The sequence below is a fragment of the Grus americana genome, chromosome 12 (genome assembly GCF_028858705.1).
Source record: "Grus americana isolate bGruAme1 chromosome 12, bGruAme1.mat, whole genome shotgun sequence".
In the NCBI taxonomy this organism is placed as follows: domain Eukaryota; kingdom Metazoa; phylum Chordata; class Aves; order Gruiformes; family Gruidae; genus Grus; species Grus americana.
Window position 1 is genome coordinate 14,930,653 of NC_072863.1, and position 16,209 is coordinate 14,946,861.

At 43.0% G+C, this 16,209-nt stretch overlaps 1 protein-coding gene across 4 annotated transcripts in view; it reads left to right on the forward strand.

The window, feature by feature from the left end:
* AFF2 (ALF transcription elongation factor 2) overlaps window positions 1-10,947 on the forward strand; it is a 349,128-nt gene extending 338,181 nt beyond the window's left edge. For all 4 annotated transcript variants that reach the window (XM_054839106.1, XM_054839107.1, XM_054839108.1 and 1 more), the window contains one exon: window positions 2,182-10,947. In XM_054839106.1, the coding sequence (XP_054695081.1) occupies window positions 2,182-2,303 (122 nt within the window). In that variant the 3' untranslated portion in view covers window positions 2,304-10,947. The remainder of the gene's footprint in view (window positions 1-2,181) is intronic.
* The last annotated feature ends 5,262 nt before the right edge of the window (window positions 10,948-16,209 follow it).

Below are 16,209 nucleotides of genomic sequence, written 5' to 3' on the forward strand. Positions count from 1 at the left end.
TGTTTCTGTTGTCATCTGAATCACAGGATGCGTCTTGCCCAAGAACATGTCCCTGATGAGCTAATGGAGATGGGTATGAAAATGTGGCCCCATCATTGTAATGTCTAATAACCTCTACCTCTGGGTCTTACTGCTGTCATAGATGTTTCTTAGGTCATGCCCATGCAGACATAAGAGATTTCTTGCACGTTGTAGGAGCTGTGCAGCCTCCCCTTGTCCACGGCTGTCAGCTTAGGTTTTGCGCTGCTCTGAGTATGCCTGCACACTCCCAGTTTGGACTTGACTCATGTCCAGCTGGCTCAGAGCAGGAGACAGAAGCCTTTCTTGTCAGCCTGACAAAAGATGTGCCATTAAAATAAAAAGGCACAGCAAGCGGGAGAATGGCAGAACTGCGACCCGCCAAGCTGATCTGGTTTGAAAAGGAAAGCGGGAACATACTGCCCTGTACCTCTGGTTGAATTTCCCCTGGTCAGTAGAGTTCAGAGCATGTGGGAGAATAGATGGAGTTTGTCATGAACTCAGCATCTGTAGCAGGCCAGGCTAAACTGCAAACTTCCCAAAGCCAGCCCATGGGCTGGTTTGTGTTGGATCACCTAGAGAGTTGTTCGCCATTTATAACATCAAACTCTCAGCTGACTTGACAAAATCAGATTTTTTTTTAAGCTTCCAAAGATAGCAGCACTTTTTCTTTACAGTAGAAAGCTATCAGCTCTGTAGTGACAAAGGCCTGTTCTTTCACCTATAAATTTAGTAAGTGGCTTCAGTGCTTGTAGCTTTTTCAAGAAATGTTAAACTGAAATTAGGCTTTAAGGTGAATTTTCAGTGTTTAAAGCAATTATTTTTTACTTGAGCCTAGAATGAGATCTCTAGAATGCAAGCAAGACAGTGCATTATTTCACTTCTAAATGTATTGATTTTACACTGGAGGAGGGGAATAAAAGACAGAGGAAGGAAGATTAAAAGTAACTGCTGGCTGCAGCATCTTAACGCAACTGGTGATAGCCCTAAGCTTTCATTATGCTTGCCTCCAGCCAAATCACTTTGTGCTGTGATACTGCTGTAGCTCCCAAGCTGACCAGGGTCAGGCTGTCAATACTTGGATAGAAGACCTCAAAGCAGCACTTACTTGCTGAAGAAAGTACTGATAATGATTTTGTACCCGGCATCTGCTCTCCCGAGCTGCAGCCAATGCAGCCTTAGCTGGCCAAGTGCCGCGCACTGGATTTTAGATAGGGTGAGAATGTCCGGGCTCAGCCACCGGTTATTGTGATTGCTGGTTGTTATCTGAGCTCTGAGGAGCTTTAACTGAGAGTGGGCTCCCGCTCACCTAAATATAGTGTAAGTGCTGTGTATGTGGGAATGCCTGCGCCCCAGCGAGCAAAGAGACAAGCTGTGGGAGAATAGAGGACACAATCCAGTTCTCCATTGAAAACAATTAGGAAAGGTCTGTTGGCCCTAACAGGATTAGTCTTTCACCCAGAGAGCATCTAAGACATGGCATAAAGCAAACTGGGGCGTTGCTTCCTAAATATGGCTCTCTGTTTCGTGAGCTCCTGTTAACCCTTCCCGACACCGGATCCCGGTGGCCTTGCCCGTCGTTTCTTTCCCCTTGTAGGTTCCCATCTCCCAGAAGCTGTTTTCCTGCTGTGTTCCCTCTCTCCTCTTCCTTCTCCCTTCCCACCCCACGCACATCCTCTGAGGCCTGCAGCTGCAGCAGGAAGAGCAGAAGGCCAAAACTGCTGCAATGGCAGTAACAGAAATTGGAGGGTGGGGAAAAGAGCAAGCAAGGTCTTCTGCAAGATCCAGACTAGCTCTTCATGCCCAGGAGAGGGTACAGCATGGAAAAGGAAATGCCACAGTTCGTTGCCAGCTATTTAAATCATGCAGTCAGCAAAACTAGGCTCGAAAGACTGAAAGTGCAGATCATCAGAACTAAAGGAAGACTATTGGCAACCACTTGTACCATGTTGTGGTTGACTTCCCGCATGGATAATCTAATTTGGTCTGTTTAAATATATTGTTGCCTTTGTTTAAATTCTTTCCTACTGACCATGTGCTCACGTGCACAACATCTTGAGAACTCACTAATTGCAGTGCTGCTACTGAGTGGGAAATCATGGTAATACATGTATTTCTGTACCATTGCCTGAAACAATGACTTCTGTTTCTTGTGTATTGCAGAATTCTTTGTAGACCTGGACTCAGTGATGGGACCCTTAACACAACACAGCAGTATGACCAATCTGGTTCGTTACGTTCGCCAAGGACTCCACTGGCTCCGTGTTGAGGCTCATTTGTTGTAGTGACTGCTGCCCTGTTCATAACATCCCCATTCTTCTACCTCTACCAGCGCAGAGACGATCACTGGTGGAACTCCACTCATTTCTGGAAGTTTATTCATGTAACTTCATTTTTATTGCCTTTTTTAATATCCTATCTATTGGAAGTAGAAGTCACCATAAATGGAACTTATGACTCAAGAGCAGTATGTGTTGTACCATCTAATCATTTTCAACAATTTTCTATGCCTTGTGTCTCCTGGATCCTGCCATCCTTATGTGCTTTATGGAACGGTACATTCCCTGCAGTATTGTTTTAAGTCCATGCTGCCTTCAAGTGAAAACAAAAAAGCACTTTGAGAAGATATGGATTCCTAAGAAATAGTACAAAGCGTCTTAAATATTTGAGGGTATATATGAGAAGTCCCTTCTGAAATAAATTAGTAGAAGTTATAGCTATTCATTCAAAATCGTCTTCTGAACCTGAACCAAGCTTTTCGACGCTTAATTCTGGCATCATTACCTGACACAATACATTCCTAAAATTTCATACTTCCTATAGGCTTAATCTCTGAAAGAGAACACTGAATATCTTACAGGTACATAATGTAAGATCACCAAAGGTGTTAAGAGGTAAAAGGTTGAAGGAATGCCTCATTAAAGAACGATGACACACTATGCAATGAGGTTTTGATATTCCATTCTTCCTGTTTATTGTTGGCTTAATAATTTCAGTAGGCAGCAGAATTTATTGCAGTTTTTAGACAATTTCAAAATATTAGCTTTCATAGTCTTATCTACCATTCCTATACTAAATCTTTGACTTTTCTTTCAGTTTTACTGTTTAGTCTCAAACAAATAGTCATCCAAGATTTTTCTTCATAGAACAATCTCTCCTTGCATAGTGACTCAGTGAAAGCAGATGTTAACAGGACCGCTACACTCTAAGCATTGATATTGTATGTAAAAGTCCATTAATAAGTGTATGCAGATTCTTCATGAAACTCTCTATAAGTTTAACTAACCAGCTACTGTTGAAACATTATAATTCCATGTGGCATCAATTTTCAACTGTTTTGTTCATTTCAGAGCATTAGAAACGAACAGTATTATCTTGCTATCTTGAAAACAATGTCAAATTAAATAAAATAACCAGATTTACCCAAAAGCAATATAACATTTGTTTAATAATGGCCATGAATACTTTAGTCAGATTACCTATTTTCCAAGCTCTGCATCTGTTTACCCATGCTGTCATGTTTTGGACCATTCCTCTAATGCGTGAATAATAATGAGACAATTCAGATAGAATTTCAAAGCAATTGTGAATAAATTACACCATTTCACATTTGCTCTTTCCTCTTCTTTTTTTCCCCTGTTACAAACTGCACTGCTCTTCTGGTGCCACTGCAAGAAGCGCCGGTGCATGAAACAAAACAAAATTAATTTATATCAATAATTCACAAGACTTTAAATGGTCTCATCTCATTCTTGATATAATGCCTGCATACCTTACTGAACTGTAAATTCCATTTCTATAAACAGAAAATGCTCATAGCAATGTAAATATTATTCTGTCTCATCTCATTGAAATAATACAATATGTGTATTAAATGCCATCCAGATATTAGTTAATTGCAATTACCTTCTGCTATATAATCCTGTATATCCTTTAATCTGGTGAGTTATTGGATTCTACTCACTGGGTTGTGACCAGATAAATAGGACAAATTTGCATTTAAAAGGTTCAGACTGTTATGATTTTTAGAGCAGGCCTTGGATATTCGCAATAAGAGCAGTTTAAGGACTCTGCCCAGTGCACATTTCAGACAAACATTACTGTAACTGCTGTATATTAGCTCCCTGTAGTACTACCTTTTCTTAAAAAATCAATATTTCCTAATATTTTGTTCCACAAGACTGTATTGTAAATGTAGCCAAGGTGCATCATTAGAGAAATCATCCAGTTTAGGGTTGTCTGGCGAAGGACATTTGCAGAACATGCACATCCTGTATTATCTGCACATTCCTGTTCCTGAAGTGGTCGATACACCGTTATCTGTTCTCTGAGGGTTTCGGTAACATGGCTGAAACATGAATCTGACAGCATTTGTCACGCTGATTCTGGCCCCAGCAGCTAATGAATAACCCTACAACAGAAATGTAGATGAAAGGTGGTCGTTGGGGTTTTTTAAACAAAAAGAAAACAAAACACTTGAAGTATTTTATTTTATTTTATTTTTTTGAACAGGGTGAGTACTGGAGATGAAGCAGTGTTGGGGCAGTTTTGTCATAAGCCAGAATTTTCCATTCTTTTTGCAAGATCTCACTAATGAGATTCAGTAACTATTTAGTCTAATTAAGTGCATTGTCGTCACTTGTTCCTTTAATGCAGACTGAAATCCTAGACTTCCATGCATTTATGAAGGATAGATCTGTCTTGAAATACAATCTTCAGACACAAGACTGTTCAAAGAGTTAGCTGCAGTCACTTGGTGAAGACAATGTGTTATCTTTCCCCTGTTGCTTGCAGTAAACAGACTCCTATCTCTACATTTACCCCGTGCTCACAATCTTTTGCTTAAACAGCTTAAGGAATTAGCCCACCTGATTTTGTATCCTGTGACTTAGTTTGAAATGTATGCTGAATCAATGGCGTGATTATAATAAGTCCAGCAGTCAAGTCTAGGATCACAAGCCAACTTACTATTTAGCACTCTTGTTTCAAAAGCGGCTTAGAAACAAATTAAATATGGAGAGTGAATTACCATCTTATCCCTGGGGATGATGCTTCTTTTGGGTTAGTTATTAAGGATTATTGCACTTTTACAGACACTATATTCATCTCATTTCAAATGCCAACATGTCATCTTTGCAGAATCATTTTAGCCTTTAAAATATTACTTCCAGCAGAGTTAATCAAATGAGATTGTTTGTTTGTTTCAATCCATGGGGAAGCAGCATGTGTTTGCTTGGGCATTTGCTATGTCTGCTCTTAACACTGCCCACTTCAGGCATTCAAACTCATGAAACAAGCACCAAAAATTACAAGATTGGCTTCAGATCATGGTGGGGGGTTTCTTTTAAATAAAATTTTTTGGTTCTTGTATTGCCTTCTGGATGATGAGCTTTGAGACTGATTTCATGACACGTTTCCAGGCATTTTTCAAGCATGCCGAGGGCCAGAAATGACACATTTGGTTTTAATAGTGATAAACTGGGACAGTGATGTAATCTCTTGATTTCTGCAGCTGGGATTTAAGAAGGATACCGAGCTTCATAAAAAATTGCCAGAGCTGACAAGACTGTCATTTGTGTCCCATGCTTCAGGAGGTTTGGAGCAATATCAGTAGTTCAGCAGTGAAGGGAGCATGCCAGTAAAGGGCTAAACGCAAGCATTTGGGAGCTCTGTGGGTAGAGATCCAAGGGCTGCAAAGTCCTGAGTGCTCAAGCGAGGCATTTACGTAGCACTTAACCTCCATGTCAAGAGCTGCAGCAGGTCTTAAGTGAAGTATTTGACAATGTGCAGGCAGAATGTCCTGCTCTGAGTGCAGTGCGTATCTCTAGCCATGTGATGTGGGTTGGGTCCGTGAGAGCAGGGATGGAAGGGAAAGCCTGAGATGATGTATCACGTATGGGCAATGTTCCCTCAGCCCATGTCCCGTTGGTCACTGATCTCAGCCTTTGGCTCCTTTCAAAGGACGAATCGCTCTTCCCACGCTTAGCTAACAGTATAAACGGTTCACACTGAGTTTGGATACCTGGGTTTGGCCCAGTATTTGTGCTTTTTATTTTATTTCATTTTGTCTTGTCTTTATTTTTTTTAGTCGTTCTGGTTTAGCTTACAGCCTTTTTGTTGATAGTGTTGGTGGCAACTTTCACAGCTTGCTTCTTATAGCTTAATTTCACTTTTTCTTACATGGTCTTTGGACTGTTAATCATTTAAATAGTCTCTGTGAATATATTGTCTCATTTATAAATGACCTCCTTTGAAAGATAGGGACAGGTCTGTTGATATCAGTGTGGGGGTTTTTTAAGAATAAAGATCACAGTCTTCATTCCTCCTAAAGAAACAAAATCTGAGAGATTGAATCTGGACCTTATTTTCTATGCTTTTTTAATTTCACAGATTTTATGATGTTCTTCCATTTTAACAATTTAGATTCGCTGACAAGTTTTTAGGTACTTTGGAAGAAATGTTTTCATTGTATTTTTATCAATATTTAATGCTGTCTAAATCAAATTATTAGTTTTGTGAGCGCAACTTAAAAGATAGCAAAAACAGGGCTGGTAAGGATTCTGACTTAGGTATTAATATACTTCTTTGTGTTGAGTTCAGGAGAAACTCCACTACACACAGTATTGAAGCAAGTGCGCACGCTCATGTGTGTGTGTGTATGTACACATATGTATGGACTTGGCTGTGGATTTGCAATAGAAGGTCCTTGCTTATTACTTCATAGCACAGGAAAAAAAGATGCAATAGCTGTAAAGAGAAAACACTCTTATAACCGCTGAGTGGTAGCAGAATTATTAGTGTTCCTCTGTAGTTTGTGTATAGTCCTGTTTGCCTCTTGTCTCCTTGCAGGCAATGAAGGTATGACAGAAAGTAGCAACAACTCTGTCATCTTGGGCCTGTGGTCCCTGAAGTCAGTGTCAAAACTGAATGTGCTGTCTCCGTATTGTTTTTCAGAAGGTTAACTCATTTGCAATAGACTAACGTCTTGAAATTTTAAGAAAGGCAAAATATTTCAAGTGACCAAAGAAAATTAGTTTGTCATTTTGAGCCAAGCCTGGGAACATCCTATCTGTGGGCAGGCCCACAGGTGTCATTGAAAGGGCCTTTGCCTCTCGCAGCGTCTCCCCGACCTCACCAGAGCGCACTGCGAGTGAGGCAAAGGGCATGAAGATGAGAAACTGGTCCACTGTCCTTATGACATCTTCCAGCTTTACTTTACATACTATTTTATAAATACAAATAAAGCAAGTCTTGTTAACGTTGGGAGGGCTCAATTCCTCAATTTCTAATACTCCTCCTGGACTTCCATGGTATAACCAGACCACTATACACAGCAATGCATATAGGTGTTCTGTATTGTCTAATGAGATAGATAGATAGATAGATAGATAGATAGATAGATCTCTCACTAGATATAGTGACATATTTTAGATATATCACTTGATATTTTGCAGCCTATATGTATAGGCTAAAAGCTCAGTTAGGCTGTCCTTCATTATCAAAACCTCCTGCTACTGAATGCACAATGTTCCTGCCTGACTTACAGAGTAACCATCTTCTCTGCCGTGTTCTTGTCAGACCTGCCTTTCTGATGGACTCAGTAGCTTTATTTTAGCCATGCTGTTTCAAAGATGTTTTGTCTATTTCTTTTGTCTTCCAAGATCAGTGATTCTGATCATCTCATGCCAGTGTAAACCCATGGTGGTAGCTGTTGACGTCAGAAGAGATTGAGTTCAGATCTTGTGTACAGCCAGGGGGATCCCGTGGCTCTACAGATAGAAATGAGAGCAAATTCAGGTGCAGATGAGTTACTGTGTAAGACGGATGTCAGATGAGAAGCAAACCTGGCCTCATCAGGAGGCACTTCGACAGAAATACTATGAAGATAAGTGCCCAGAACCACAGGGTATGTAGCACCATCTCAGGCAGCTCATTGACACCGTAGTCATATTAGGCAATGGTAAAGATGTGAAGAGTGATTTAAAGAAACTGGAGCAAGTTGGTGTGGTCTGGCATTATGAATTTAACCTGTGTGTGCTTCTTGAGAAAGGGGATTAGTTACTGTTGATATGTCCTGCAAAATAATACCTATACCATGGTATCCTACAAAATCCGAATATGGCACCATGCCATCCAATTCCTTAATCCACCTCAGGGTGCCACGACATGTCACAAAGAGCTAATGTTTGTCACTGCCCTGAAGTCACCATAGAGTTAAACCATTTTTCCCTTACAACTCCAGCAAGGACCAAGCCCAGGGACCCAGCGGCCAGCTCAAGTAGCGATGTGCGTACTCAGTGCTTTGGAGAGAGGCCGCAGGACAGACCTGACCTTGCCTACCACAGGCTGTGGAGCCGCTCAGAGCTCCCTGAGCCCGCAGCCTGCTCAGGTGTTGGTCTGCACAGTGTGAAGCCCCACATAGCCCTGGCCACAGTAGTGGTGTGCAGGAGACATGGGGGACCGGTGCTGTGCCCAGCAGGACTGAGCAACCCCAGCCCCACCGCCCGGGTGCACCAGGGCTGTGGCTCTGCGTTGTTTTTAGGTCTCAGTCCTCTGCGGCTGCAGGTGGGACTTGGATTTGAGCACTCACTTTTACTTGCACTGCATCTGGAAACGTCAAACGAGTTGACAGAAGCGGTGCATGCAGTAACATCATAAAACTAAGGCAATACTCACTGTATGCAGAATTGCAATTTATATTGTAGTGTCCACAGGGCCACTTGTGCTTACAGGACTCCAGCTGAGTCCTACTGATGCCAGTGGTAAAAGCCATGCGAGTGGATGATGCAGCTGTTTGAGACTTGTTTTCTTGTTTGATTTTAACCGAGTTCCCCTCTATGCAAGTTCTGTAAGCTCTCTGTGCTGGATGTAAGTTTACTCACATTGTGTGAGTGTCACCCTGTTGTAATTCCATTGAAAATCCCATCAAGTAGAGATAGCCCTAATTTCTACTCAGTTATTTCCTTCTCTGAATTAGAAGGAGAGTCAGATTCTGAAGTGAATTTCATTTTTTTAATGGACAACAGTAATTACAATGGACCAAATTTTGAGCTAAGCAAACGTAAAGTAACTTGGCTCAGCTCATGGAATTCATGGGACCAAATTCCGCTGTCATATGGCAATCATGCAAGTCTTACGGAGCTTGCCGAGCACTGTTTATCAAAGGAGAAACGGGGTAACAAAAATGGCATAGCATTACCGAAGTTAAGTTTATTGGGCCAGAACTTCAGTTGCATTAACCCAATTAATTCAATGGAATTACACCCATTTTTGTTCTGGCTGAGCACTCACCCCACTGAAATTAGCTCAAGGTCTCTGGAGTAGTGCTGGAGTAACTGCAAGCAGACTTGCTCTTCAACCAGACCATACGTTGACTCAGCCCTTGCTCAGGGAAACCACCATTGACTTCAGTGACAAATAACGTGGAGTTACGGACATGAAGAAGCTTTGACGCACTGGCAGGAGGCATTTACCCTTGAATTTATGAATGAGCTGAATAGTGGATAGCTTTATTTATAACAGAGGTAGAGTACAAGTGCCTCAGCTGGTGTAAACTGCTATAGGAGTACTGATTTCAGTGGAGTTAATCCGATATGCACACACTGAGGAGCAAACCCTCTAACCCCAGACTAATTTTTGCCAATATATCTCTATGCAGATAAATTCCCAAAGCTTTTATCATCATGCCTTTTTTACTGATCATGCCAATGAAATGATTAATGTACCATAATCCTTGCCTGTAAGGAAATACTGTACTTTGCAAAGCTATGCAGTATAGAGCACATCGTAAAACTGCTTTAGACCACACAGTCTGGAAAAGCATTATCAGAAACTAGACTAACAGAGCAGTTTTTTATCTGATGTCGATTACACTTTCACTCTGCACTTCCACCGCTGAGAGTTTTACATGTGGAGTGAATGATGGATGTACGATTCTGATGACTGTGGGCCAAAGCTTCAGCTGATGTGCCTCTAAGTAACTCCGTAGATGTCAGTGCTGATTTACACCAGCTGAAAAACTGGTCCTCTCCCTTTTCGTACTGTGCGGTACGCCCTAATGCAGCTTTATAAATGCATGCTGAAGCTAAGTATATATTGAACTATTCTGATTCAGCACCAGATAATCCCTGCTAAAAGAATTGGAGGGTAATTTCTGCCTGCCATCTAGGCTTGCACATGTTTTGGTTTTAACTAAAAGGCATGTTGCAATTTCATTACCTCTGAGTTTAAATATTTACTGGCATCAGCATTAGCTTGCATAGAAAAAGATGGCAAATAAATTCAAACGTGTCATAAATGCTCCCGGTCTAGAGATGGAATCTGTTACTTCAGTTCAACGACATCGCAGCAGGCCGAAGTGGTTTTTCTAAGCCAAATGGGTTTTGTACATTTAAAAGTCGTGGCAAATATTTATCTAGGCCCACTTCTGCCGTTCTTCCCCTGAGCATCCTAATCGGCAGGTTGCTGTGCTGAAGTGCACAGGAGTAACTGTGTAAATTAGTGCTCAGCACACAGATTGCAGAATCAGGCACTGAATATGTTAAGTTGATGCCATCAGGAGTTTAATTTTAGCCATATGTATCATTTGAGGACATTTAAAAATTACATACCTTTTATCCAAGCTGACAGTCCTTGTAATTCCATAAAATACTGTATAATTTATTCCTGTCTGTATTTCTGACATCTCTGGATTGCATATCTTCTACTGAATCTTAAATGCTGGTTGTTTTAAAACCCACATTCAAAAGGTCTAGGACATATCGTCACAGAATATGAAAACAAGTCAAAAGATCTGGTTATTTTTTGCTTTGATTTTGAGCTCTCCTTTGGTTTGTGTTTTGTCTTTGGCTGTAGTACTCCCAGGATTTTAAAAAAAATGGCTCAATTCAAGTTGCTTCCTGTCTTCTGAGAAAAAAAAAAAAAGCAAAATGCAACTAAGGTTCAGGAAAAGTAATCCTGGCACTCAGTGGATGTTTGCTCTTTCTGTTTGTCTTGGATTTTTAACCTAGCCATGTTGGGAGCAGTCTAGTATGTGCGTTCTCTTGCCCACCATTTCTGGCTCTTGTGACAAATACTATTTTTCCCTTCTTTTTGTTTGTTTTTTTTTTTAAATTTTGTGTGTGTGTGTGCGTGCATGTATAATTAACCAAAATATCAGGAAAATTTATATATGCTTTCTTCTGGTTCCTGGAAATAGAGCAACATTATGACCTTACGGTCTTCCAGCAAAAGTCAGATTTAATTTCTGCATTGCAGTGCAACTTAATTAGCTATTGGAATTAGATTACAGTTTACTAAATGGCCCTTTACCTTACGTTCTTACTTTTTATTTACTATTGAAGTAGCCTTTTTTTTTTCTCATGTGTGCAAATATCATATCAATAATCATTGCAATTCCACAAGGTGTCTTTGTTCTGAACAAGCATGTTATTCTTGTAAAGTTTTAAGTATAAGTTAAGATGTTTTGTACAGACCAAGGTAACTGTTAAAATGTCAAGCAATTACTGAAATGTTGTATAGTTATAAAAGTTTGATTTCTTTTGCTTTATATGTATAAAATTGTATCTTGCCTGTTTTGCTTTGTATTTCCAACGTGTTGCACAATTATGCATTTTGTTTACATTTGTTCCTCCTTCAGAAAAAAAGAAATAACAGTAATACTTTATGTACAAACATTTTAAATGTACTTTTGTTGTTTTTAAACACAATGTCTCTGTATAAATAATATTGGTTGAACTGGTACATTTGTGTCTCTCATAGAGGGATTAATTATACTGCCAGTGCATTGAATTATTTAAAAAAAAAAAGTAAAATAAAATTTTTATGAAAATGTAACCCATTTTATCATTATAAATTATTCTGTCTTCTGCTATTTTCTCCTTCCCCTCCCAGGATGCAATAAGTATGGTACAGTAAGTACTGTTTGTGGGAGAGCTGTCATTGGTTTTAATTTTTAATCAATGTGTTTGTGTCATTGCGGAGACTTAAAATGACTTCACGTTAGAAAATAATGTAGTGCTGATACCAGCTGTGAGGTAACAGGATCAATACTGTGTCCTCCCCCCCCCTGCAGGGCCTGAGCTGCAAGGCAGAGCGGCCTAAATCCTGGCTGTCCCAAGCCCAGCCTAAAGACTGAAGGAGCCAGGCCTGAAAGGCGGGCTTTTTTTGGTGGCTTGCTGACAAGCAGCCCAGGGCTCCAGCGTGACTCAAGTGGTGCAATTCCACGTGCTGACCCCTGCACGGGATGCCTTTCTCCTCAGGGGCTTCCCGGGATGACAAAACTAGAAACGCCAGGTTTTATATCATCGTCGCAGAAAATAGCTCTAAGAGCCAGTGCCAAGAATACCAGCTCAAGAGAGATGTAAAAAGCTCTCAAGAGAAGCAAAGCAGCGTGTTACGTGGCTGCCCGGTGCAAGGCCGAGCGCTCGGTGCTGCTGAGCACGGAGCACGTGAGGTCAAGCTGCCCGCCGGGGAGAGACAAACGCAGCACTCCTCACACAAAGTCCGTCTCGGGCCACTGTCTCCAAGCAAAAGAAGCCCTCGCTGCGGTTTGCCACACGGCCCCTCACACTCACAGTCCCGCTGAAGACCTTCTCATCTCGGTCTGGAGAACCGCGTGCTCGGGAGGTGCTGCGGGAGGGCAGGGCCAGGAGGCGGCTGCCAGGGATGTCTTAGCCCAGACGGAGTTGGGGAGGGGGGTGGTGAGCCCAGAGTACAGATGGTGTTGCAGAAGGATGCCTTCGGAGGCATACCAGTAGGTGTTAGGCTGGATTTGAGGCTGAGCGTTTATTGTAATGTCTTGCTTAAAACAAAGGGCCGGTCACTGATATCCTCCAGCTTCTCTGCACCACTCTGATCACATGAAGCGGCTTCAAGCTGTCCGGTCTGACCAGGCCACGGCTTTTCAAGTGTTCCTCATCCTGCCTGTGTGAAAGGACACCTGTAAAGCTGGTGCTAGAGCCCCAGTCCTTCTTAGCAATAAGTCACTTCAGAAGAAGATCTGCAATGGGGTATTTGGAGCTCACTTCGTATCACATGTGCCCATTTTGCCTTCAGGGAGCCAGAAAACATCCTCTCTGAATATCTCACATGTCTTTGGGTCAGTGCGAGGGAGGGCAGGTCTGATGCTGCGTGTGCCATCCATTCCCCGAGTCCTTAGCATCCTCTGGGTGTGCCGAGAAACCAGCTCAAAGCTTGACTTCAGATAGGCAGCTCATGTCATTCCCTGCGTGTGTAACCTTGTAATCGGCTGTGAAGTGTTCTGTGATCCCAGCTATGAATGATGAATGACGCCACATAAACCTGTGCTGCATGGCACTGTTAGTGCGACTGCACAACTCGGAAAAAAGGCCTCTGGAAAAAAAAAATTTATATATAATTATTCACATAGCCAGTCTGTGGGATTCCCACAGTAGCCAAAGATGCCGACCTCCTGACTGGAGGGAGAAGTGTCTCCTCCAAACATGGCAACGGCAGGGCTAACAGAAGATGGGCATTTGGATGCTCATTCTCCTACACCAGTTCACAGCATTTCAAGCAAGGTACCGTGTGCCCTTTTCCCCTGCCAAGGAGACATCTTCCCTCTCTCCCTGTTGTGTGGGGCTGAGGCAGTGGAGCAGGATGTTGGTAAGAGCTAGGCAAGGCTCAAGAGAGACATGGTAGCACTACAATTTCTCAGCCAGCCAAGATGATTTAAGGGCACAACTACCTCAGGAATGAATCTGGCCCATGATGAGCTGCTCTAGACCACAGGATGTTTAATTGCCAGCACGAAAGTCATAGAGGTTGTGAAGCCTTATTTATATCTGAAAAGTCTGGCTGGAGCTTCCCATGGCCCATGGAGCTAAGAAGTAGGAAGCATAGCCTAAGTCCTTTCACTAAAAGGCTGAGAGTCTCTTCAGCCCCTCCTACGTGGTCCAAAAGGAGAGCAGTGCAGTATCAGCTCCACGTAACAGAGAGGAATTACACTTACCAGCTGCATTTCAAAGTGAATTTAGATATCCTTTTATCCCTTTGATTGAAAAAGGCACATGTGCATGGGGAGTTTCAGGGGTTTTTTTTTTTTCCCCCCATACTGTGTCCACGTGGTTGGAAGGACTTTATTATAGCTAATGTAAATGTGTTCAGCACACAAACCACATGTGAAGCTAAAGTTAAACAGAAGTTTGTGGGCATATGAGCTACAGAAAAGTCCCTGTTGATATTTTTAGGCGTGTATGTAGACTGGCCTTTTGAAAATGAGATGTGTTCTCCTCTCTTCTGGGAACCTGTACACCTATGAGCACATGAAAACAGCTAAACACGAGGGCTGAGTTAGTAGGTTAAACCTCCAGAACTGGACTGCAGAAGAAATGATACTACCTGACAGCGTTGGCCTTCCTAGCCCAGAAATATTTGGCAAATTTGGTCAGTAACCTTTAGGATCAATTTCCCTTCAAGTTAAATGGCATTCATCCGTGAAACCAACTTTGGAGCTGTTCTCAGCTGCTTTCTGGTTACATTTCTCACACACGAGTTTGCCCCTGGGCACCTTGTGTGTTTTGCCGGACTCAGCAGTGATGTGCAGCTGCTGGCATGCAGCTGCCTGAAAATGTGGCTGCTGCTGGTATTTGCATGAAGTTTTGCTCAAGAGTTTACATTCTGAAAGGAAAATTTGAGTGAAAAAGGAAGAAGAAAAACCACAGCCAACCCTACCACCACCAGTTGCTCTCCATTTTTCAGCCAGCTCCAGGCAGACAGGGTTCCCTCTTTTGGCTGGGGGATACTCAGAAATGTGTGTGGCTGGGCATGATGAAGCCACATGAAAACCATTCCATTTTCTGTGCTCTAAGGGAGCCGAGTCTTGCTGCCTGGGTGCCAGGGTGCCAGCTTCCTTCTGCCCTGCCACCCCGGTGAAACCTCAGTGCTGACTCTCTCATTCAGCACGCCAGCTCTAGTCTGCTGTGAGAATGTTTGCTGCGTTTGAAGGGCAATTCCCACCTGCGACAGGGGCTGCTGGAAAACTCAGCACGCACCAAGTACCCCTTAGCGCTGATCCCAGGCTTTGGGCAGCACCAGGAGGAGCCTTGTTTAACTCCCCATCCCAAGGAATTTCAGCCTGACAGTGGAGCAAATTCTGCAGCACTTTTTTCTTTTTCTGGTTTTTTTTTCTTCCTTTTTTTTTTTTTTTGGCAACTCTACATTCGCTGCCTATCAAGCAGGAACTAAATAAAAAGGCTGTTATTGTGCTTCGAGCCATCAATTTAAGAGCAATCACCTATGCGTTCAGGATGTGCTGGCAGGGAATTATCTGCAATGAGAAGCTGCTTGCCAATCAGCGTTGTAAAAGCCCGTTGGCTTTAGCGGTACCTAGAAGTGGCTGCGACTCATTCAGTTAAGTGTAGCACTCAGATCTCTCATGCCCTCTACGGTCTGGGAGCTGATTAGCCAAGAGGAGCCTCCTCCAGATGGGTGTCCAGGGCATCCCTGGTGCCCCAGCCACCCGCCCACTGCTGCTGAAAGCCTGACCCTGCGCTGCTATTCCTGAGAGTCGTCCTGCCACCGCCTGCCTGGCTCCACGGAGCCGTAATGAGGGGCAGCGGATTTGCTGGGCAGGGGGAGCGCAAAGGCTGCAAAAGCGTGCCTGGGACAGGACGTGTCAGAGGAGCAATATGCCTGGAAAGCTCTCACGTTGGTGTTGAGAACCCATAGGGTATCATGATGGAAATACTTTCATATGAAATGTTCCACAGCCAAGATGACATGATGTCTCCAGCTTGGACCAAGCTGTGTCGGTGAGCCTCTCTCAGCCTCAGGCAGAGATGAGTTTCTCCCTAAGGGCTCCTACAACTGAAGGTCACTTGGGTGTCTGGAGACTGGATACAGACATTTTGGCAACAGGCTCTTTTCCACATGACCGAAATAAATCCCTTCTTGGCTCCACAGAGCTCATGTTGGTTCAAGGACAGACCCATATTCTCCAGGCTGCCCCAACATGATGGTGATGAGGGACTGGCCTCACAGACCATCTGATTGATTCTGTTCTAGGCAGGAGAGACCTCCTCTGCTGCTCAGCTCAGCGGGCTGCTCCCTCCTTGAGCAGCAGTGTCCTTGTCACGGATGGCATTGGGGGTACGCAGATCCCCCGCAGCCGGGGCTGTGGGCATCCGGGCAGCCGCTGCCCTGCTGAAGGAACAGGCTTGTTCAGCCAGT